Source organism: Peromyscus maniculatus, chromosome 6 (assembly GCF_049852395.1).
Source record: "Peromyscus maniculatus bairdii isolate BWxNUB_F1_BW_parent chromosome 6, HU_Pman_BW_mat_3.1, whole genome shotgun sequence".
NCBI classification, from domain to species: domain Eukaryota; kingdom Metazoa; phylum Chordata; class Mammalia; order Rodentia; family Cricetidae; genus Peromyscus; species Peromyscus maniculatus.
In genome coordinates this window covers 132,307,058-132,331,980 of record NC_134857.1, presented here as the reverse complement: position 1 = coordinate 132,331,980, position 24,923 = coordinate 132,307,058, and the positions used below count along the sequence as shown (strand labels likewise).

Genomic DNA, 24,923 nt, shown 5'->3' with positions numbered 1-24,923 from the left:
GGGCTGGGGGTGGAGGGGCAGAAGGTGCGGTCAGTCACCCTCACACCTGGTGCCAGAACCATGAGACAGGCAAATCTGCTACAGTGGCCCTGCCTCTGTGGGCAACTGGGTCACCAAATCAGGCAGGTCATCAATACATGTCCCACATACCCTTTGCTACTAGTGATTTGTACAATTGGAAGATGCAGAACCCCAAATTTTCTGAAAAATCATCTGCCTTAATAGACCTTCTAGATTCTGTAATGATCACACATCATCCCATGTGGGATGACTGTCAGCAGCTTTTACAGTTGCTGTTCACAACTGAGGAGCAAGAGCATATCCTGGCTGCTGCCCGTAAAGTGGTTCCAGGGCCACATGGCCAGCCCACAGCTATTCAGGCCAATATTGATGAGGCATGACCCTTGACTGGCCCAGAATGGGATCATAACGGCCCACAGACAGGGAGCAGCTGAAGGTCTACCACCAGATTCTGATGGGGGTCTCCATGAGGTCTCAAGATGGCCCACAAATTTATCCAAGGTAGGACAGGTAGTTCAAGGTAAGGATGAGACTCCAAGAGCCATTCTGGAGTGGCTAATAGAGGCTTTGAGAACCTTAATTCCTTTCCACCTGAAATGGTTTAAAAACCTTTACTACAGCAAAGAACTTTTTTGCATGTTTTCAAATAAGATATAATGAAAGCCATTAATATTAACAAACTTCATGCCCTTTTTAAAGTCTATCAAATAAATTCAACATTCAGTTTACACATCTTAAAATTATTTTTATTGAGTGAATTTTAACATTGCTTGTAGATGGTGCAGCTACCCCACACAGAAACAAAGCCATTGTGAATGCTGTTACACATCCTCTGTCACCTGGCATGTTTGCACGTGGAATATAGTTAAGTGTTTGACATCATAATCAAGCAAACAGCAGTGCATACTCTATTACTCAAAAAGACTTTATGCATTTCATTAAAAAAATCATTTTGCAAGTGGTTTCAGCTTTATCCACAATCTCATTTGACACATTCCATACTTCATGCTCTCAAAATAAAAAGTGGCCTAAAACTAAGATTTTTTTTTTTTAGGTTACTGACATTAATGAATACCATTCAGGTCTATAGTATTAAAGTTTAACATTTTACATTATAAGCGACAATAAGTTACTGATAATCTGGTGACAAATTCCACTCAAACTAAATACATCCTGTTACATTCAAAAGACATTTTGTAAATTTTAATAAGCAATTTTGTATGCTGCAGTGCAAAAGAAGTAACACCTAATGTTTCCTGAGCTTTAGGAAATTAACGATTTTCGGACCACTACTCTCAATTTAAAATAGGCGGCTTAATATGCAAAGCCATGTCAAAACTATACAATTAAATTAGGTTTTTTGAGAACTGAAAAGATTGGCCAGCTATGATGGCTTAGGGTAAAGAAAAAGTTTTCAAGCAGAAGTATTTACAGCTCTGAGGAGGGTACCTGCATCTGCCTGTAGAACAAAGGTCAGAGAACCCGATTACCAAGTGTCCCTTTCCTTTCAAAAACAGTACACTGAAAGACATTATGGTCAGTTATTTAGCATTAAATATTACCAACTTATATTACACATTTTAACATACCATCCCATAATGCCCAGTACAAAGGAATAAATGTGATAAAAGATGAAAATCAAAGAAATAAACATGCTTTAAGGAATGTTTTGAATTTGTGTGCATCAAGTGAGGATGACTTCTCATTAGAGCTCTGCACCCTCAAAACTACAGAGATCGAGTTTCTACTTCAATCTTTTCCTCTGCTTGTAGTACATCAGGGTCAACATGAACAACTGGAGGTCGGAGGATTACTTCAGGCCCTCCACCATAGATAGACTGCAGGAAATTCCATGTTTCTTCTGAAATTTGACCAGAGTCTGCTCCTAAAATTGTGTATATGCAGAAAGAATGATGTTTACAAACATGAATGTTTATATTGCATAGATAAAAGCTACAATATGTAATGTTTTTAAAATTTCTAGAGATTCATATTCCTAGTTCCAACCAACAACTCTAAAACCTTCCCACAAATAACACACTGCTTTCTCACCCTTTGTTCTACTGTAAGCCTGAACATCCCTGAATTAGGTTAATAAAAAAAATAACATGATGGCTGATTAGTATTTCTATCAGTGAGACATCTCAGCAAGTAAGGGTTTCAATACTAATTAAAGCAAGATGGTGCACACCTGTAATCCCCACACTTCGGAGGCAGAAGCAGGAGGATCACAAGTCAATGCTGCCACTCTTGGCTACATAGCACACTCAAGGCCAGTCTGGGGTACATGTTTCAGAGAAAAAGCTGTATGTGTTTATTAAACACTCACCTTGCTTGAGCATCACGTTACCACATTTAGTGACTGCAATTTTAGTGTTGTCGATAGGACCTGGGGGATCTAAGTCAAAAGGATAAAAGAATTATAAAATGCACACTTTCAAAGATATGCTGCAAGGAACTACATCATTTTATAGCTGAAATAATTGAGAACTACCAATATAATCAAGGTAGATATTTTTTAACCAAATACCATCAATTTTAAGTATCTTCTCAGCTTTGGGGGTTTCATTTGACCCAAAACAACCAAGAAAGGTGAGAGGTTACTCAGCACCAAAATCTAACAGAAACAATTTCTTAACTGCTCATTTGGGAATTGCAGATCAAATATTTTTTTAATGCTACAAAACAACAACCCCTTTATTAAAAAAAAAATCATATTCTCAGTTCCAAATTTGTTATTTAAACCAAAATCACTATAAAATGAAATATTCAAAAGCCTTTTTTTTCTGAACATGAAAGTATAATACTTGTCCATCCTCAAAAGCTCCCAACAGGCACAAGGAAGAAGAATTACTAAAATCTTACAGAAAAGTAGGCATATGGTTTTAATATCTGTGTGGTCTTTTGCTTTTGCACAATACATTGTTTAAGGAAAGAGGGCAGTCGGGGAAGACTAATAAGAACAAAGAATAATGCCATATATTTGAAAATGCCATAATTAAGTCCATCACTTTGTTTGCTAACTTGAAAAATAGACCAAAAGATTCAAATACATACTTCTTTTAAATCAACTCAATATTTCATGAACACTTTATTTTCAAGTTATTAATAGTAGTAGTATTGAAATAGATTCTCACTATATAGTCCTGGCTGGCCTGAAACTGGCTATGTAGAAGAGGCTGGCCTGCCTCTGCCAACGCTAGGATTGAAGGCGTGCACCACCATGCCTTCTACTCAAATTATCATACAATTATTTTTAAAAGTCCACATTGTGTTCCATGTATTGGATAAATTATAATTTACTCACCATCCTGTTGTACAGTATTTTTAAGTTTTTTCTTTCTTTTTTTGGGGGGTGGTCTTTTTGAGATGAAGTCTCTCTCATACACAGCACTTAACTATGTGGACCAGGCCAGCTTTGAACTCACAAATAACCCCCGGCCTCTAAAGTTTTTCAGCATTAAGATTATTTTTATTTATGTATCTGTGTGTATGGGATATCTGGGCCAGTGGAGACTAGAGAGTGCCAGATCTCCTGGAGCTGGAGTTACAGGTGATGAGCTGACTGACGGAGATGCTGAGAGAGAAACTCAGGTCCTCCAGAGGAGCAACAAGTGCTCTTAACTGCCAAGCCATCTCTCTAGCCACTGGTATTAAAATTAATGACAATTTTTGTTCAATTCTTTCATTCTTGCCATGAGTAATAATTATAAGCTCACAGCAATAAGACTACAAACTACAATATAAGTTCCCTGAAGTCATGGGTCTTTTTGTTCACTGGTATAATATCAAATATTCATAAAATTAATAAACAAAAAATGACTAAGAAACCATTTCAGTTAACCACTTACCTCCATCTTTACCCTTCACAAAACTCTCCCATTCTCTAAACCACTGCATACTGATACAATAAAAAGTAGCCGGAGAGTCCTCTTCTTGAAATGCTCTGTTGAGCTACAGAGAGAAAAAGTCAAGCACCTAGTATCTGGAACTTGCGATATTCTCCTCCAGCATCTAACAAGATAATGTCTCATACACACATGAGGTACCACTAAGACTGACACACTAGGTTATCTTAGTTGTAAGAGACAGAGTGTAGTCTATCAATGAATGACTGGATTATGTGTCAAAATATAACCAGCACATACAAAAGGGAAGCATAAAGAGCAGGTTAAGAGAAGATGGCTGAGGAAAAGGAGTCAATAAATACTTCATTCACCACAGCCAACTTAAAAAAGTAAAGACCAAACGGCTAGAAACATTGGTATTGAAAAAAGGTGCAAGTAACAGGGTCTCAAAAGAATAAAGCATATTTGGAATTTGTCTAATTACAGTGGCATTTCCTGTTGGGCAACAAAATGCCCTTGATATATACTAGAAAAGGACAGGCATAGCCAAATTCAGATTGCTAGTTCTTTAAAACTTTTAAATTATGTTGGGAGTGGCGTGCGCACTCACACTAGTGATGCCAGTGCAAACATGTAGAGATCAGTTCTCTCCTTGTCACTACATGAAACCAGGGTACTGAAGTCAGGTCATCCTGCTTGGCACCAAGGGCCTTTACCCACAGAACCATCTAAACAGACCTGTTTCTTTAACTGCATTTAATGAAAACCCTGTAACTTGGGGGAGAGAAGTACAGATGGAGAGATAGCAGGAAGGTGTTGGTATGATCTAAATTGTATTCATACATACAAAACAATGATCATCCGCAAAGATTTGTTATGCTCTCCCTCAACTGCTTTCTGTTTGCTAGATAAGTATGTACCACTGAGCTACATCCCTAGTGCCATTTTTCTTTAAGACAGTTTGATGTATCTCAGACTGGCCTCACTATGTAACCAAGGATGATCTTAAAGTTGTGATCCTCCTACCTCCCCAGTGCTAGGATTATACACAAGCACCACCATGCCAAGTTTACGCAGTTCTAGGGACTGAACCCAGTAGCGCGCTAAGGAAGCATTCCACTGCTACATACCTAGCCCCAAAGGTTCTCACTACTGGTTCAGAAGCACTCCCATGGTCTGACTTCATCCAGTTCCTTTTTTTCCATGTGTGATCACAGGACCTTAGTTATTCCCAGAAACCACCCTGGTACATTCCAATCTCAGGCTTCTGCAGTAATCACACACACACACACACACACACACACACACACACACACACACACACACTTTTTACAACTGTTTATGTGACTGTCTCCCACATAACCTATAAGGCTTTTTTTAAACTCCACTCTAGACCTATCTTAATCACTTTAACTCCTCACACTCTCAAGCTCTTTAAAAACTCAACATTTTGTCCTTTCCAATTGCTTTTTTCAAAGGAAGGGGTTAAGAAAACATCTCATGTAGCCCAGGAGGCCTCGAAATCCAGACACCTCTGCTTCCACCTCCCAATGGCTGGATTACAGACATGTGCCACCATACCCAGCTGCTCATGACCCTTTAATATTTTCCAAATTCAAGTATGTTGAGGGAAAGTCTTCCTAGGACACTCTGAAGCTACTTACAGAGGAACCATAATACAGGATTGTAGTGGGTAGCCATTCCAGCTTTGATCTGGAAGTTCCAACCCCCATTGAGGCTTCAGCAACTGTCACGCCTACGAGGCGGGGCGAGGGGAGGCACCTGGAGACCCGAGATCTGGATAGGCGAGCACTCTCTGTTCCTGGACCCTAGTCGGTGGAGGTTGACTGAAAAGAGCTCCAGAGAACACCGCTGGACTGCAATACACCTCCCTTAGACCCCGCGACCTACCTATCCCTTCACTTGTAAGTTACCCACTAAATAAATCTTTCTTTTAACTACATGGGGTGGCCTTAATAATTTCACCAATATCTGGCGCTCACGTGGGGCAAATTCCAAAGGCCTGGGTGGCTCCCACCCTCAGCCTCCTCCCCAGCTGGCAGGTACCTAAACCTGCCTGCAAAGTTCCATATAACCAGGGAACGCCTACATGGTTCCATTCTCGAAAAAGGGAGCAGCTAGTCCGGTCTCAGTTCCCTAGCTTAGCCCTGAGTCCAGCAAAAAAACCGCTGCGAGGCATCCCCCTGCTCCCTGAGTGCCGGCTCCGGCTCCCACCATCTCGATTCCTGCAGTCAGCCAGGGTCGCCAGCAGGCCCTGCTTTGAAGCTGTACCAACACCACCTGCTGGCTGAAAAGTGCTACTACACTCCCCAAAACCACGAAAGGTAAGCAAGGCAAACAAACGTATTGTTTCAAGTAAAAGTACTTGATCATTTTACACCTTAAAATTGACTAACAAATTTTGAGTAATTCTTGTAATATGGCCGACAACATTACCTCACAAGAATTTAAAAACCTTTTTGTTTGTATGATGAATGACATCTTCCTGGAAATATACGACCTTCCCAAGGCATATCTGGCCTGTACCATTTTGGCATTCATCATAATAATTCACACAGTGTTCAAACACTGGTTTAATAACAAGGACAAAGATGAGTGAGTCATTGAGACTGATAAAGACTTTAAAAGATAGCAATGAAGGCTTACAGAAAAAGATTCTTTCTCTGGAATCTGCTGATCAGGATTTACAAAACAGGCTTGTACTGAAAACTGATCTTATTGATAATAAATGTGACTATTTAATGGACAGAACACTAACTCTCCAGACACTATATAAGGAAGAAATATTATCATTAGTGGATAAGATAAGGTCCATGGAATCATGTGTTTCTGAGGAACATAAAAACGATGATTCCATGAGAAATCTGGAGTCCCTTGCAAGAGAGGAGGTTCACTCCCTAGAACAGACCCTAGGTGCTCATTTGAGAGCCCTAGAAGAAACTCTCAGTAAACATGACAAGGGACCTAATAAGCAGAAGGTCAAGACCATAGAGGTTGTAACATCTCCAAATGGCTCTCATACAATGATTTATCCTGTTATCGTCCATGAGAAGCCAGCACATGACACACACCCCGAGCCATATATGACATATACATTACAACCAATTTCAACAAGGGACTTTAAAAATATAAAGGAAGCAGTAGTTACATATGGGATACACTCCACATACGTAAAACAGATGTTAAATTCGTGGTCTACCTCACATAGAATCATTCCAGATGACTGGCATCAGTTAATTTCAGCTGTTCTAGAATATAGCCAGCAGTTACAGTGGAAAAGCTTGAGAGAAGAGGCAAAAAATTTAGAACAAGGTAAACTTAGAGGTTTTGTGATCTCCCAAGATCAAATACTTGGTGAGGGATGTTTCGCTGACAGGAATGTACAAGCCACTTATGATGAACATACAATATCCCTATGCCGTACAGCAGCTCTAAATGCTTGGGAAAAAATTCCAGAACCTGGAAAACCAACTGAGGTATACACAAAGATATTTCAGGGACCGCACGAACCCCTCACCAATTTTTTACAAAGGCTGAACACAGCTATAACAAGAGCTGTATCAGATAAAGAATTAAGAAAAGTATTAACTGAGTCCTTGGCGTTCGACAATGCTAATGCAGAATGCAGAAGAATACTTACACCATTAAAGATCAGATCAGCACCTTTGGAAGAATGGATTCAGTATACTAATGGTGTTGAGTCTCTTAACTACAGTAATGAGGCTTGGATAGGAGAGACAAATCCCAGAGGTGAAAGAAGGCCCCATGGTACCAAATGTTTTAAATGTGGTACACCAGGTCATGTAAGTAAAAACTGTACGTGGGGTACTCCTAGAAGTAATACTCCTTTTAGGAATAGCCTAAACAGGAGACCCCAACCACCTCCTGGATTATGTAGAAGGTGTGGCAAAGGCCAACATTGGACCAGTGAGTGCAGATCAAAAATAGATATACGAGGCAACCCTTTACTGGCGGGAAACGCCTCAGGGGGCCTCTTGCAGGCCCCCAAATCAAACATAGTACAAACATTCCCAGCCACTGTGGAAGAAATTCCTCTCCAGGACAACTGAATAAACCAATGCCTAATGTAAAAACCGATACTGCAATGGATGATAAAACAGCTCTGATAGATGGATCAAAGTTTACAAAGAACACTATAAAACAAATATTTTGGCAGACTTCCATAAATGAACAAAGACCAAGGCTTAGAATTCGAATTAATGGCCTGGTTCTGGAGGGCCTGGTAGACACAGGTGCAGATGTGACTATAATTACACCACAATCATGGCATCCGAATTGGCCTCTTCAAGAGGTAGATGTCCAACTGTTAGGGATTGGCACCCTATCTCAGATAAAACAGAGTTCGAGATGGGTTGAATGCATAGGGCTAGAAGGACAGAAAGGAAGGTTGAAGCCATATGCAGCAAATGTAGCAGTAAATCTTTGGGGCCGAGATCTGTTACAACAGTGGAATACCCAGATTAAAATTCCTACACTCTCAGATAAGGAATACAGACAAATGTAGGTTTCTAGGAATAATATCATAACTTGCTATAAAAAAACAGTCACCAACCATTCAGGCTGTTCAAAAACAGAGCACGAATGCTGCTGACCTCTCAGAAGTACCAACTGCCTCACCTTTAAAATGGCTAACAAATAAACCTGACTCAGTTGGACAATGGCCTTTGACAAAAGAGAAGCTACAAGCTTTAGAATAGCTGGTTCAAGAGCAGTTAAATGCTCAACACATTGAAGAATCTACCAGCCCTTGGAATTCTCCTGTATTTGTTATTAAAAAAAAAAAAAAAAGTCTGGTAATTGGAGAATGCTGACAGATCTGAGAGCTATTAATAAAGTAATTCAGCCAATGGGCTCCCTATAGACTGGGATGCCTTTGCCCTCTCTGCTACACAAAGAATGGCCTATAATGGTTATTGACTTAAAAGACTGTTTCTTTACCCTTACAAGAAAATGATAGAGAAAAATTTGCCTTCACATTACCTAATTATAACAATTCTCAGTCAGTCAAGAGATATCAATGGAAGGTCCTCCCACAGGGAATATTAAACAGCCCTACTTTGTGTCAATACTTTGTGCAGAAACCATTGGAGATAATTCGTGTAAACTTTCCACAATCCATAATTTGTCACTATATGGATGATATCCTATTAGCTGATCCAAAGTTAGATACATTAGAAAGCATGTTTGAAGAAGTAAAAAAAGTTTTGCCTCACTGGGGACGGCAAATTGCTCCTGAAAAAATACAAAGAGGAGATTCTATTAATTACTTAGGATATAAGATAGAGCTACAAAAAATTAGACCCCAAAAGGTACAACTAAGGAAAGATCGATTGAAGACTCTTAATGATTTTCAAAAGTTATTAGGAAGCATTTCCAACTTACTGGGTATCATGGGAATACCCAAAGATGGACTACAAAGTTTGGCTAATACTCTAGGAGGGGACAAAGAATAAATAGTCCAAGAGAACTATCAGCTGAACCTGAGAAGGAATTGGCTCTAGTAGAAAAGACAATTCGAGAAGCACACGTGGATTGTGTGGATCCAGAACTTAAATGCATTCTTGTCATATTCCCCTCCAGACATTCCCCCACAGGTATTTTGATACAGAGGGAAGATATTATATTGGAATGGGTATTCTTACCACGTAAACCAAATAAATTAAAGACTTATATAGAAAAGATCTCTGACTTGATTCAAAAAGATAAATTAAGACTTCGCCAGTGGACAGGAATGGACCCAGCAGAAATTGTAGTACCTTTAACTAATGAGGAAATGTCATCACTATGGAAAGATAATGAATACTTGCAGGAGAGCCTGCAGTAACTTTGGGAGCGATTAACAACCACTATCCCAAAAGCAAAAGAATAGAATTCATAAAGAAGACTGAATGGGTCCTTCCTCACATTGTACGACAAAAGCTAATTTCGGGAGTCCTCACATTCTATACTGATGCAAATAAATCAGGGAAAGCAGGATATAAATTAGGAGACTTAAGTAAAGTGATACAAAGTCCATACAGCTCTGTACAAAAGGCAGAACTGTATGCCATTCTTATGGTACTGATGGACTTCACAGAACCCCTTAATATAGTCACTGACTCTCAATATGCAGAGAGAGTTGTTTTACATATTGAAACTGCTGAATTTATTCCTGATAATACAGAATTAACTTCATTATTCATACAATTGCAGGAAATCATCAGAAAAAGGGAACATCCTATATATATAACACATATCAGATCCCATACAGGTCTGCCAGGACCTCTAGCACAAGGTAATGATGAGATTGATCAGTTACTAATAGGTAATGTGCTAGAAGCCTCAGAATTTCATAAGAAATACCATGTAAATAGCAAAGGTTTAGAGAAGGATTTCTCCATCACTTGGCAACAGGCTAAGGATATTGTGAAAAAATGTCCTACTTGTTCCATCTATAACCAAACTACATTACCTGCAGGGAGTAATCCAAAAGGTATACAAAGAAATGAAATTTGGTAGATGGATGTGTTTCATTTTGCAGAATTTGGAAGATTAAAGTATGTACATCATACCATTGACACCTATTCAGGATTTCAATGGGCAACTCCTATAAGTTCTGAAAAGGCTGATTCTGTGATTACACACCTATTAGAAGTTATGGCCATCATGGGAATACCTGTACAAATTAAGACAGACAATGCCCCAGCATATGTCTCCAATAAAATGAGACAATTCTTTGCTTATTACAGTATAAAGCATGTTACAGGTATACCGCACAAACCCACAGGCCAAGCAGTCATAGAAAGATCCAATCGAACTTTAAAGGATATGCTAAATAAACAGCAACAGGTAACAGTGACTCCTAGAAATAGATTGCATAGTGCTTTGTTAACCTTCAGTTTTCTCAATGCTGATGAGAAAGGAACAACAGCTGCGGAGAGACATTGGACAACAGACAAAACTCCTGAGCTAAACCAACTGGTTTATTTCAAGGATGTGCTGACCTCAGAATGGAAACCTAGATATGTTCTACGTTGGGGGAGGGGTTTTGCTTTTGTTTCTGCAGGAGAAGAAAAGCTATGGATACCAATAAAATTAATAAAAATTCGATTCGAACAGGAAAAAAACCTTGATGAGAAGTAAAAGATCATCCGCCAATGTGACATCTCTACAAGTTGTAAGAAAAATTTAATAATCAAAGGTTGGGGTAGGGTTCTGTTTTTGTCTTTCCAGGATAATGGAAATACCCATCTTCCAGAAATCATAAGGCCTTGGATATCCGGATGTATACAGCAGAAAGAAAGAATCTATTGGTAACAATCTACACAGGGTAAAATCTCACTGTCTAACATCTATATCTCTATCAATCTAAAAAAGTTGTGGTTCTAATTCAACTATAAGCCACGCTGGCTTTGGAGATGGAATTGGCTCACTCCTTCTCTAAACCCAAGCATATTGCTAAAAGAAAAGGTTGAGAGATTCTTCAGTCCCATATCAGAAGAGCCCTCTGGTGTGGGACAGAAGGAAACCAATAAAAAGGGATCATTGTCTTCAAGATTCTAATTCTCTCCATGCTTACTCTTGCTTTCTCAGAATCCTTTCTTACATGTTATATCCTCTTTAAATGCAAACTTTCCATTTTGATAACAAATAAGCTTTTCCAATAGCAATCTCTAAAGTCTCCAGAAGGAAGATGGGGCCCCAAAAACAACTCTACCCAATCCAGAATGATGCCATGGTAATCATCATCATACTACACTTCTTGCCAGAATTTCAGACAATCTTACCCATTACTCTAAGACTTGCTGAGGAACCTACAGTTAGTCTGAGATTTAACTATCTGAGCTTTCACACAGTACCCAACAGAGATACCATCACCCCCTAAACAGCAGGAAGCAATTCTAAGAAAACAATGCCCCTTCTCCCTTAGGTTTCATATTTCTCAGGGTTATAGATGATGGTATAGGGTTGGGGATGGCAAAAAATATTAGCCTCAGTATTCTCCTAAAAGAAAAAAAAAAGGGAAAAGAAAAAATAGAATGGATAGGTATAAGATAATATGGTAGATTATTGTATATACTAGTAAACAAATATAGTAAAATAGCAGCCTTAGATAATTTGCACTGTTATATTCTTACATGTTGATACAAATGTAAACTATTTTTATATTCCTGTTTAAGATAATTTGTATATTGATACAAATACAGAACTATATTTGTTATAATGTACATATATTTCTACTCTTATTTGAAATATCTGTATGTTGATGCAAATGTAAATTTATATCTGTCATATTTTATGTATGTTCTACTTCTGTTTAGGATATTCAGTATATTGATATATATTTAAGATTATTGTCATATTGCGTATCACACTATATATTCCTAACTCTGTTATAAATATCTTGTGTATTGTCACAATTTTGAAGTCATTGTCCTTTACCATACATTTGCTTATAGACTGTTTACCTTGGTTACCTGAAGCCTTAGTCCATAGGTTATTTCGGTAGATAAGACTTATAGATTTATAGTCACCTATGCTTGTCATCTCTATAGTTACGTTAGTTAGGTTATCCAGATTTACAGATACATAGGTCAGATGGACAGGTAATCTTCAAACACTTCATAGACCTAGAGAATATGGCAATTAAATGAATAACTTAGAATTCTGTTGATGTGAGACACAATTGCTTCTGGCTGCACCAATTTGATCCCAAGAAAGTTGCTTGCATCCATCTACCATTTCTCAGGTACCATTATATTCCTTCTCAGGTCTTTGATGGGATTGAAGACTAGCAGTTATAGTTACAAGTTATATATACATATGTACATATGTATATATGTATATATATATATATAATCTTAGATAGAACATATTAAGTATTAGATTCAGGTTCTTTAGGATAGGACACCTTTTGGAATGATCTTTGTAACATGCATTTACCTATGCGCTATACTTCTCTGGATTTTAGTATGTGTTTCTTGCTTGATATTGTTTGCATTGGTTGTAGTTCCATCTTATCTAGGTCATTATCCTTCATTATTTCTGGACAATATTTGATAACCATTCCTTTGTATATAGTCTTGTATTAGATTAGAACCTTCTTATTTAGACAAAAAGGGGGAGATGTACTGGGTAGCCATTCCAGCTTTGATCTGGAAGTTCCAACCCCATTTGAGGCTTTGGCAACTGTCACGCCTCCAAGGCAGGGCCAAGGGAGGCGCTTGGAGATCCGAGATCTGGATGGGCGAGCGCTCTCTCTGTTCCTGGACCCTTGACGGTGGAGGTTGACCCAGCAGAGCTCCAGAGAACACCGCTGGATTGAGATACACCTTCCCCAGACCACACGACCTACCTATTCCTTTATTTGTAAGTTACCCACTAAATAAATCTTCCTTTTTAACTACGTGGAATGGCCTTAATAATTTCACCAATACAGGATAGGAAAATTTCTGGGTCTATGTATGATGCTTCTAAAGAAATCAAGACCTGGGCATGGTGACATACAACCCCAGCATCACTAGAATTTACAATGCTAAACAGTGGGTAAAGATGTAGAAAACCCATTTGCAACTTCCTATACTGACACTCACAAAAACTTTGCTCCCTATTGCCAGAACTCTACCCTTTACTACCTTAAAGGGTTTAGTTCCACAGGGAAAAAGTAGTTTCAATGGGACTGGTCTGATACAGTCCTTGACTATACTGTGTTTTCCATGTCACTGACCCAAATGGGAAAGAGGAATTAAAGGTTCAAAATACTGGCTAAAATGATTAAGTTCAGGTACGGTGACTGCTTTACAAACCAGAATTATATGAATGACTATTCACAAGTGGAGCAAAGAAACTCAGATCCAGAAAACAAGTGATGTTAGGTCAGGGATGCTGGCACATTCCTTTAACCGCAGCACTTGGGAGGAAGAACCAAGCAGACTTCTGTGAGTTTGAAGGCAGCCTGGTCTACACAGCAAGTTCCAGGCCAGCCAAGACTGCATAAAGACTTGTCTTAAACCAGGTGGTAGTAGCGAAGCCAGAGGCCAGCCTGGTCTACAGAGTGAGTTCAAGGACAGCCAGGGCTACACAGAAACCATGTCTTAAAAAACAACAACAAAAAGACCTTGTCTTGAAAAAATAGAAATGAAAGAGATTATACCCATTGCATTTGCTATAAAATGTTACAATGATAAATGACCACAACTGAAAAGGGTAACTGAAAAGGGAAATTTGTTTTCTCACAGTTCTAGAGACAAGCATCCAACATCCAGGTGCTCAGAACACCGTTCCCTGGAGATCTAGAGAGACCCCACTTCTGCCCCCTTCACAGCTGGCTGCCTGTGGCTGTCACTTCAATCTACCCTCCATCCTTCCACAGCATGCTCTTCCTTCTCTGTGTGTCTTGAAAGGAACACTGACTGGATTTAGGTTCTACACAAACTTCTCAGGATGATTTCAACCCAAAATCCTACGAAAAGATTCTATTCAAGGTCACACTTGTCATTAAGGTCAGTTCACAAAAGGCACAAGATAGAAAATTCTTTTAGGATCCAAAATTCAATTGACTACAGATACTATTCAGTATTTCTACAATCTTCAAGGTTAAAACTTAACCTTACAGAAATCTAACAACTGAGACTATTGAGAATTGAGGGTCCAGACCCTTCGAGAATGAAAGTGCAGGTCCCTTCAGCAATCAATAGCCATAATCAGCTGCAGCCTGAACAGACTACAGACAACTCTAATGAGGAAACATGCAATTTGGGGAATAAGATTTCAGGCCATGGCAAATACACAGAAGAGAGAAAAGCAGCCACAGAAGAAGGGAACAGAACTGGAGAGAACCGAGCAGGGTCATCGCGCTTTGCAGGCAGGACCTGACTCCACTGCACTGGAGAGAACTGAGCAGGCAGGACCTGACTCCCACTGCACTGGAGAGAACCCAGCAGGGTCATCGCGCTGTGCAGGCAGGACCTGACTCCACTGCACTGGAGAGAACTGAGCAGGCAGGACCTGACTCCCATTGCACTGGAGAGAACTGAGCAGGCAGGACCTGACTCCCATTGCACTGGAGAGAACTGAGCAGGCAGGACCTGACTCCCACTGTGGCTCTCTCTCACCCGTCGTTCTCTAACGACTGTGGGTCGCCATCTCTGTCTTACGTCATTTACAATTTGAAAGTGTAACTTATTTACCCGGATAAAGATTTCCAGTTCCGTTTTTCTTCGTTTTTCAATCTTCTCTGCCTCTATCTGGCAAGTGTGACAAATGTACAGGTGGTTGACAGCGGGCCCTCCTCCATACCTAAACATGAAGTTAAGACTGAAAGTCACACCCCAGAAGAGGCCCATGTCCTAGGAAACTGTTTCTAGCTTTTTAATCAATGTTTAAATTGCCAGTTACAAATCAATCCCGGGGCTGGCAAGATGGCTCAGTGGGTCTTAAAATAAGTTAAGCTCTGAGTTTGTTCCTCAGGACCCACATGACAGAATCAGAACTGTCTCCTTCAAATTGTCATAGCATGAACGCACGTACACAAAATTACTTTTAAACAATAATAAAAATTTAAACAATAAATCCTACAAGAAAATTCTCAAAGTAATATACAAAAAAAGTCACACAGGAACTCAACTTGTGTTTACAGGGCGGGCAGCACTGTCAGTGTGCTGCCTCCCCTGCTGCACCTGCATTTCAACGCTCTTAGAGCTGCTTCTGCTTCAGTATGAGACGTGACAACAAAGTGGAAGTTCCAGGTTCAAAACTTAGCACAAAATATTCTTAGTTATGTAAGCAAATTTTAATCAAACGAAGTCTTTCCATACTCAAGTAAAAAGCACTTAGTGCATTTTTAGTATTTAATTTAAAATACTTAGTATGGAAAATAACATTTAAAATTTTTAAATTTGGGAATAAGAACATCTTTTAATAGTGTACAATTATGAGAAATTTTAGTATTGGGGAGATGTAACAACCTTTAAATAAGATACATAAAGTTATATACTACAGCACATCTTACAGATAATCATAAAAATTCCCATTATTTAGACTAGGGCCTAAAAGTCTTCCTGCTCATACTTTAAAATGAATAAAGGAATATTCTTCATAGGCATCAAATAACACACTGGGTATTTGTGACATAGCCCAACACTTTTGTAACTAGTCTCAGTTTGTTTTATGATACTATGATGTTGGATTCCAAGAACAAACCTGCTATAGAGGTTATCCCAGATATTCTGAGGCAGCATCAAAACTAAGTCTTCAATATAACTAGCTTTTCGTGGAGGAATACCTAAAAAACAATTTTAACAAGTGTACTTAATTTTTCACTCCTTAATTTCTTTATGTGACTTTAAAGGGCTAACTTTTGCAGTGCTAAAGACTAAACCAAGAGCTTACTGAAGTAAGGCAAGCATTCTCTCACACATAAAGCCCCCCCCCCCTTTTTTTTTCTTTGCTTTTTTTGAGACAGGGTTTCCTCATGTAGTCCTAGCTGTCCTGGAACTCTCTCTGTAGACCAGGCTGGACTCAAACTCATAGAGATCCACCTGCCTCTGCCTCCAGAGTGCTGGGATTAAAGGTGTGTGTCACCACCACCCAACACATAAAGTCATTTTTAAAGGTGACTGGCCATTTCTCACACACACACACCTCTCTTTTTTAGATAGGTCTTACTCTGTAACCCAGCTTAGCCTCCAACTCACAGCAAGTCTTTTGCATCAGACTCTCAAATAGTGGGATTACAGGAGTATACTACCACGCCTGGCTTTCAATCACTGTTCTTAAATCTCTCCTTACAAAAGCAGAAGTAAAAAGCATTTTTGGTAACCATGCTTCCTAAAAGTGAGCACAGTATACATCTTAAAATACACATTCAGGATTACTGATTGATTTGGCAGCACTAAGTTTGAGACCAGGACCCTGTGCAAACCAAGCATGTGCTCAATCATTGACCAGCACCATCAGACTCAGAAATAATATGACTGTAGGTTTCTATCAACAATACAGGGTATTCTCACCCCTGTATTTTCATTACAAAAATAATTAACGATAGCAAATCTCCAACCATAAAGTTCAATCAATGTGTCCACACAAAGGTCTTACTTATTACTGCAGGAATAGACAGTAATACCCCATCAATTTCACAAATCCCAAATATGCTTGCATACTTTAAAAGGCAGCTAGCTACTCATGAGAACTACAGATGCAGGTGGAGCTAAACACGCTGCACAGGAACGGCCCTCACCAGAAGTGTCCAAGTGTCTGACTCTGGCATGAAATTAAAGCTTTCACAACACCGAAATAGTCTTTGGTATTCTAAAGTGAAACCTAGCACTCATTTCTGAAACCATAAGGAATCAACTAGACTCAGCTCCAGATGGGGATGAGCAATAAGGAGAAGAGGGAATTCTTGGCTCTTAACTAATTTGCAAATGATTTAACAGCAACCATCTAACACTGTTTAACATAACAGTGCTCCTTACCTCCGTGAATACAGAGAAAGTCATTATTTGAAATAGGGCCAGGCTCAGCAAAGGTCTTGAATTTATTTAACCACTGTCGAGATATGTAAAACTGGAGGAGGCTGGGCTCCATCATGTTCAACAGGTTTGACACCCTTCTCCTCTCCTTCTGTGCCTCTTCACTGCTCTTCCTATCAAGGACAACGATTCACTGAAGTTAATACACATTTTACTACGTTAAACAACAGCATGACTCTTCTCTTCATTATTAGATTTAATGTAATGTAGTAATTGTGCTACTAATTACTACAGATCTTATCAGCCCTAAGGAATTTCAAGAGAAATATTCTTTGTCCCACAGCTTGATACACTATACATTACCCTGGGGGTTAGTACTGAATCGTAACTATGGGTATCCATGTAACAACTGGTACAAGGTAGGCATTCATTGTTAATAAGATCAAGTCAAGTAGCTAAGCTGAATTCTTTTTTTTTAAAAGATTTGATCATTTATTATGCATACAGTGCTCTGTCTGCATGTATCACTGCAGGCCAGAAGAGGGCACCAGAACTCATTATAGATGAATGTGAGCCACCACGTGGTTGCTGGGAATTGAACTCAGGACCTTTGGAAGAGCAGCCAGTGCTCTTAACCTCTGAGCCATCTCTCCAGCCCCGCTAAGCTGCATTCTTGGTTCCTGTTTCAGTATCTGGCATCTTCTTTTATAAGATACTGAAATATATCAAAGATTTTTATAGTAATACCTTTTTTACTATTGGATATCTAGAGAAGAAATTTGGTATTTAATTCCAACTTTATATACTTTTAAAAAACAACAACAACAAACAAACAAAAAAACTAATCCTGGGCCAGTGAGATGCTCAGCAGGTAAGCGTGCTTGCCACAAAATCAGAGGACCTGAGTTTAATCCCAGAACCCAGATGGTGGAGGAACCAATTCCTGGAGTTGTTCCCTGACCTCCACAAACAAACTTTAGTGCACACACACAGGCACATACATGCATACACACATAAATAAATAAATAAATGCTAAAGAAAGAAATGAGGGGCTGGAGAGATGACTCAGCAGTTAAGGGCACTTGCTGTTCTTGCAGGGACCTGGGTTAGATTCCCAGAACCCACATGGTGGCTCACAACCATCTTACTCCGGTTACAGATGCCTCTTATAACCTCCTCTGGCATCAAGCACACATGTGGTGCACAGAGATACATACATACAAAATACCCATATACATAAAATAAATAAATTTAAGTGAACCTTTAAAAAAATAAGCGCTTAAAAAATATCTAAAACAAAATATATCCTGCTGTGGAATAATCCTCTGCACACTGTAAAGACTTGTCACTCAAATTAGTTTAATAAAAACGCTGATTGGCCAGGAACTAGGCAGAACTAGTATAGGTGGGGCAACCAAACTAAGAATGATGGAAAAGAGAAGGGCAGAGTCAGGAGTCACCAGTCAGATGCAGATGGAGCAGATGAGTGTGCCATGCTAATGAAGATACCACCACATAATAAGGAATATGGGTTAACTTAAGTGTAAGAGTTAGCTATAACAAGCCTGAGCTATTGACACAGCATTTATAATTAATACAAGCCTGTGTGGTAATTTGGGAAGCAGCTGCTGGGTATTTGGAAGTTGCTGGCTGGACAGAAACTTTTGTCTACAATACCCCTTCGCAGGACAGAAACTTCCACCTACAATATCTCTTTGCCTGTCTATGAATCTTGGATTTTCTGAACATAAGATCATTCTGTGAACAGCTTTTTTATCTTACTCCTAGGAGTACATTTCTTATCCTCACTCATAAACCCTGAAAGTCTCAGAAGTGCAGATCCTACAAAGAGATGCTCTTCACAGTGTCACGACAGTTCCCCCATCACCTATAGAAAAGGACGTAGGCCTCAGCATTCTGTACAGTGGACTCTGAAACTTCAGTGACGCTCTGGTCATCAAATTCATACCACAGGTTATTTAAATTGTTGCGGCAGTAGGCGATGTAGTGCCCACCTGTATCACAAGGAAAAGAGCTCGTTAGGGTGCTACATGTCACACCTGCACAGCATCTGATCTCACTGGGTCATTCTGCACTCAGCACTACCACTGGAAGACAGGAAGGGCAAGAATTTTAATCTTTTATTCTGGTCTTGAGATAAGGTCTCACTATTGTAGCCCAGGGTGGTCATTAACTGACAATCCTCCCACATCAGCTACCCAAGTGCTGCAAATACAAGTGTGCTCTGCCACACTCACCTTAGACCACGTAGCCCTGAAAACCTTGTACAAACCCACCCTGTTAAAGCTGTTACGATTTGCCCTTATAACTAATTTCTATTATTCTAAATATTCTAAGCAAGATATTTAGTGTCTAAAAACTTAACGTCACAAATGAACATAATAACTGTACATATTTATGGGGCAGAAGTTCATAATTAGGGCAACTAATGTAATTTTTACCTTAAACTTGGGAGAGGTTTTTGTTTGACAGTCTCTGCTACCCAGGCTGGCCCTGAACTGAGCAGGCATTCAATGTTTGCCAGGAAGATCAAGTTAGACAGCTAATCTGTATTCCTGGTACCTTTTTCAAGCAGCTGGCTTTTTTTTTTTTTTTTTTGGCCTTGAATTCCTAATCATCCTGCTTTGGCCACAAGTACTGCAATGAGAGGCACGTGCCCCCACAACCAGCTGTTTTCCTAACCTTTATTATTCCCTTGCATGAAGTCTGTCATTTTTCTAATAAGAAGGACTAAAATCTGTTTTTAAATTTTTCTTCCCTTGGTCAAGCGGTACTTATTTGAGCAATCAACTCAGATACATTTTTTAAATCAAGATCAGATGTCAAGTCTTTGGACTCACTGCTCGCAGTCCCATGGTGACAGATGACGGAGAGGAGGTCGTATGTCACGATCTGAACTGGGCTGTCCTTTGCGAGGAATGGCTGAAGGTCCAGGCCTTCCAGAGGGAAGGAAACATGGGTGCTGATTTTGGTAGAAAACATCAGTTCATGTCGAAATCTTTTAAGATGGATGCACAAAATCTAAAAGAGTGTAATTCAACATCCAAATTAATTATTAAAAAAGATTACAAGTGGTTAAAAAGTACAATAAAGTTTTATTTTATAAACAAGAAAATTCAAAAATTATAGTAATTTAAATGTGCATTTTAAAATACTGTGTTTTGGTTTTTGGATTTTTTTTTTCTTTCCATTTTTATGAGACAAGGAAGGTCTCACTATATAGTCCTGACTGGCCTGGAACTTGATTGCTATGCAGACCAGGCTGGCCTTAAACTCAGAGGGATTTGCATAGCCACAATGCCTGGGTCAGTTTATATTCTCAATAAAAGAGTCTACGAGGTTTTTATATTATTTAAGTAGGAATGTTAAATATCATCCTGAATTCTACCATGGGTCCAGATACACTTTCAATGTGGCAGTGAGCACGGCTCTTCCTAAGCTCAGTGCTACTGGTTTCTGATTGCACACTTCAGACCTGCAAGACCCTGCAGTGACTGATGACATGTTCAACAGCACACTGTAAAAGGTGTCTGTATATTCAACCCAGCCTCCTCAAATCAGTCCTAAAGGTACACATGGAAAATCACTATACGACAGCTCTATGCTTCAACCATGCTGAGCTTACCACAGCATGGGACATTAGTGCATTACCACATTTTATAAACGAATAAAAATGAAGTCATACCTCAGGAAACTTCTGTACTTTACAAAACTTTACTCCATTCCTCAACCTAAAGATAGAAAAAACAAATAAACAAAAAAAAAAACTAATCAATCTACAAAACATTTAATACATTCAAACAGACCACAGAAAATGCCAAGAGGTATCAGAGTAGCAATAGTCCTGAGTTATGTTATATATATTTATACACTAAATATCCTTAACAATAAAATAGCACTTATCATAAAAATAACTAATATCAAGATAATAAAAAGTTAAAAGTCACTGCCAGTGCTTTGATTTAAAAAGAGAAATTAGGGACTAGCGATGTGGCAGAACACTTGCCTAGGATACACACGCCTCAGGTTCCATCCCTGGCACTACAGGGCAAGCTGGTAGCACATGCCTATAGCCTCGGTACTCAGGAGGTGGGAGCTGGAAAACCAGACCTTCAAGGTCATCCTCAGCTACATGACAAGCTTGAGGCCAGCATGGGATACATGAGATCCTGCTTGTAAAAAATGAGCACTAAATGAGCATGCCATTGTCTATACTTTTATAACATGCAGATACTAAGCAAAACTGCATAGTGCAAAATCAGTAGTTCAGGGTCATATATTTATTCTTTTTATTTTGTTTTGGAGACAAAGTCTCAATGCTGAGAATATCAGCATTTACCACACACCTGGCTTAAAAACATTTATTCTTTTTTTTTTTTTTTTTTTTGTTTTCTGTTTTTGTTTTGTTTTGTTTTGTTTTGTTTTTTTGAGACAGGGTCACTCTACATAGCCCTGGCATTCCTATAACTCACTATGTAGACCAGGCTGGTCTTGAACGCAGAGATGAATCAGTCTCTGCTTCCTAAGAGCGGGGATTAAAGGCATGAGTTATCACACCTGGCCCATGACATAATATATAAATATCACACCTGGACTGGAAATCTTTATTCTTAAATATTGGAGAAAAATTTGAGCCAAAGAGTGATTGTTGTAATTAATCAATAGGAATGTACACCTGTCAGATCTCCACTTGGGATCTGGGGTGAACACTGGCTCTTCCCCCTCATCACGGTTTCTTCTACCTGGTAGGTTTGGCTTCACAAGGCGGTACCTTTCTAGACTCAGTTTCTTTTCAGCTATCAGACAGGGCTTCCAGACAAAACAAGGAAAATCTTTCTACATGGGCAAGAGAGGTATTTATTTATTTTTACATTTATTGTCTAAACACTGTTCCACACCATTCTACCATAAAAGGGGCCAACAACTGAAGACTGAGATCTCTGTGTTGTTATGGGCAGTAACTGCTTAGTCTGCATTAAGAGTCCAGCTTTAGGAGCTGAAGAAATGCTCAGCGGTTAAGAGCACTTGCTGCTCTTGCAGAGGACTCGGGCTCGGCTCCCAGCACTCACACTCCAATTTCAGGGGATCTGATGCCCTCTTCTGACCTCCATGGGCATTGGGCACATATTTGATGCAAATACACACAAGCAGGCAGAGTACTCACTCACATAAAATAAAAATTAAAGATTCCAGCTTTTCTTAGGAGTTTTTTCTATTACAGAGATTCAGGAAAATTTTCCAATTCCCTCTACATCAAAAATACTTTATCAAATCTCTGCTTTTCCTGATATCATCAAGAGGTGTTTACTTTTGTTTGTTGTGGTTGTTGACTGCTGGCTGGCCTAGAACACACTACACCTATACCAAGTTGTTGGGGTTAAAAGGTAGTGCCGCCACACCCTGCCCAAAAAGAGGCTTTTAAAAGTCAATGATTACAGACAGAAAAGGAAGCTGGTAGTAGATGTGAACAAAAGGAGGCTGAGCCATCCTGTTGCTCTGCCCCATAATAGCAGACCTTTCACTTCCTGAGTGCCACCGGTCACCATGCCAACTCACACACTCACTTCATTCCTCAGAATCCACACAATTAATACCATCTCACATCAGACACTAACATTTCCCTTAAACGTATTTTACAAAATAACCAATCTTTCCTAGAGTTACCAGACACAGCATCGAGTATAACTCGAGTGTGCCCAGTTCAGATAACTAGGAAAAAGACAAACTAGGGAACTGAAAGCAATGTCAGTGTTACTTACTTTTTGCATTTTTCACAACTGTACATATTGTCACCTGCAAACAGAACAGATCAGTCACTCATCTAATCACCAGCAAATTCCTCTGCAATCCCCGGTGTGCCCAGTGTGGACTTCACTCCCCGGGGACAGTGACTAACTCATGATGTCTTCTTCCCTATGACCAGCACCCTCCCTCTCCTTTCAGTCTGATGGACTAACTCAAGAAACAGTCTCTTCATTTATTCACTAGTCAGAATTTACTGCTCATCCTGCCATATGCCCAGCATGATGCTGTACACACAAGAAACATGTAGGACCTTCAATGAAGCTGAAGATGTAAAGACAATTCAAGACTCATCTTACATCCATTATCTTCATTGAGTTCCTCCTTCTCTGAATCAGAACTTCAAAATGTGTCACTTGTATTAGAGAAATCTATATAAATTCCTTCAGGACGTGACTTTTCTCATATTTCCACTGCCATGGAAGGTATCTCCACGCAAATATGAGCAAGTACTATTTAAGCTATCCAAAAATTCAGCATTAGATTCACTACAAAAACCAATCATGAATATGATTACATTTCTTACCTTTAAGTTCATCTCTGGCGAAGAAGGCAGCAAGACAATCTTGCAAGGTTACTACTGGACCCCAAAACCAGCTAGGGACACAGGAGACAACAAACCTGAAACATCGTTGACAGAAGAAAAAGAAGTGTTCTGCTAGTACAGCAGAAGCATCAGGGTGGACAATCAGGCCAAGCAAAGAGAATGAATACGCACCTCTTCACATACTCCATGAAGAACGCTATCCACCCTTGTGGCGCGTACGCTTCCCCACACGACCCTGCCTTGACTATGGTTGGGTGACTGGAGGAGTGCAGCTTGGCAAGGTCTTCCTTGCCAGGAATCGGCAAGGACAGATCCTGAAAGGTCTCGAGGGTTACAGACACCTGCAAGTGTTTGGTTTTAACGGGATGGAAAGAATCCAGCACAGTTATTTATAAGATTAGATTTCTTCCAAAGATGAAAGCAAATTATTATAATAAGCAAATATAAACAACAAGCAAACTGCTTTTAGAGTACTACAGACAGAAAAGATCCTGGCTTGCTTTGGACCAGGTGCTGTTCCAAATGCAATCTTCCTATAAGCCACTAGTATTTCTATGGATCAGAGATGTCAGTGTTAAGAAGCACAGCAAACCCAGCCACCTGGCCACTGAAGACTGGTGTTCAGATTCTTTGGGCATGTCGGGAGGGCGGGGCACCCGGGACTGGGTCTTACTATATGCTACATCATCCGGGCTGCTGTCAAACGCTGGGCCTCAAGTCATTCTCTCCCCTCAGCCTCCCAAGTACAGAAACTGCAGGCTGCAAACAGTCTGAAACGTTGTTTAAAAGAGGGTGAAGAGGAAACCAAACCTGACATCGACTGCACCTAAGAGCAGGGGTGCATCATGGGAGATACACTGCTTCAGGCGACCATGAAGTGTAATTACCCGACACTAAGATGACTATGATGCCTTTGGTCATACAATCTCACTACATGACAGTCACATGCAGTCTGTCCTTAATGGCAGCACTACCTATACACTGTAAGTAAAAACATTTCTGGGTAATATACAGTCTATGTGTAAATGATCCGACTGAATGTCTGACATTTGACTTAACAACAATAATTGAAAACTTATTTCTCTCTTGTTCCTGAGACATTATTTCACATTCATTAACTATACTCATTCCTGTACTAAAGTAAAAAAAAACTAAGAAATTCCGAAGGATTAGGTGTTGGTAAAAACCCTC

The 24,923-nt window shown here is 39.6% G+C and overlaps 1 protein-coding gene across 7 annotated transcripts in view; it reads right to left on the bottom strand.

Moving 5' to 3' along the window:
• Positions 1-745: 745 nt before the first annotated feature.
• Positions 746-24,923, bottom strand: part of Usp33 (ubiquitin specific peptidase 33) — a 56,524-nt gene continuing 32,346 nt past the window's right edge. For 4 of the 7 annotated variants that reach the window (XM_076575262.1, XM_076575256.1, XM_076575261.1 and 1 more), the window contains 12 exons: positions 23,904-24,073; positions 23,712-23,806; positions 23,143-23,176; positions 21,069-21,114; positions 20,224-20,404; positions 19,251-19,377; positions 17,366-17,535; positions 16,092-16,173; positions 15,080-15,188; positions 3,873-3,975; positions 2,351-2,419; positions 746-1,906 (listed from right to left, as the gene is read on the bottom strand). In XM_076575262.1, the coding sequence (XP_076431377.1) occupies positions 1,749-1,906; positions 2,351-2,419; positions 3,873-3,975; positions 15,080-15,188; positions 16,092-16,173; positions 17,366-17,535; positions 19,251-19,377; positions 20,224-20,404; positions 21,069-21,114; positions 23,143-23,176; positions 23,712-23,806; positions 23,904-24,073 (1,344 nt within the window). In that variant the 3' untranslated portion in view covers positions 746-1,748. The remainder of the gene's footprint in view (positions 1,907-2,350; positions 2,420-3,872; positions 3,976-15,079; positions 15,189-16,091; positions 16,174-17,365; positions 17,536-19,250; positions 19,378-20,223; positions 20,405-21,068; positions 21,115-23,142; positions 23,177-23,711; positions 23,807-23,903; positions 24,074-24,923) is intronic. The other 3 variants (XM_076575259.1, XM_076575257.1, XM_076575260.1) reach the window with 1 other exon arrangement.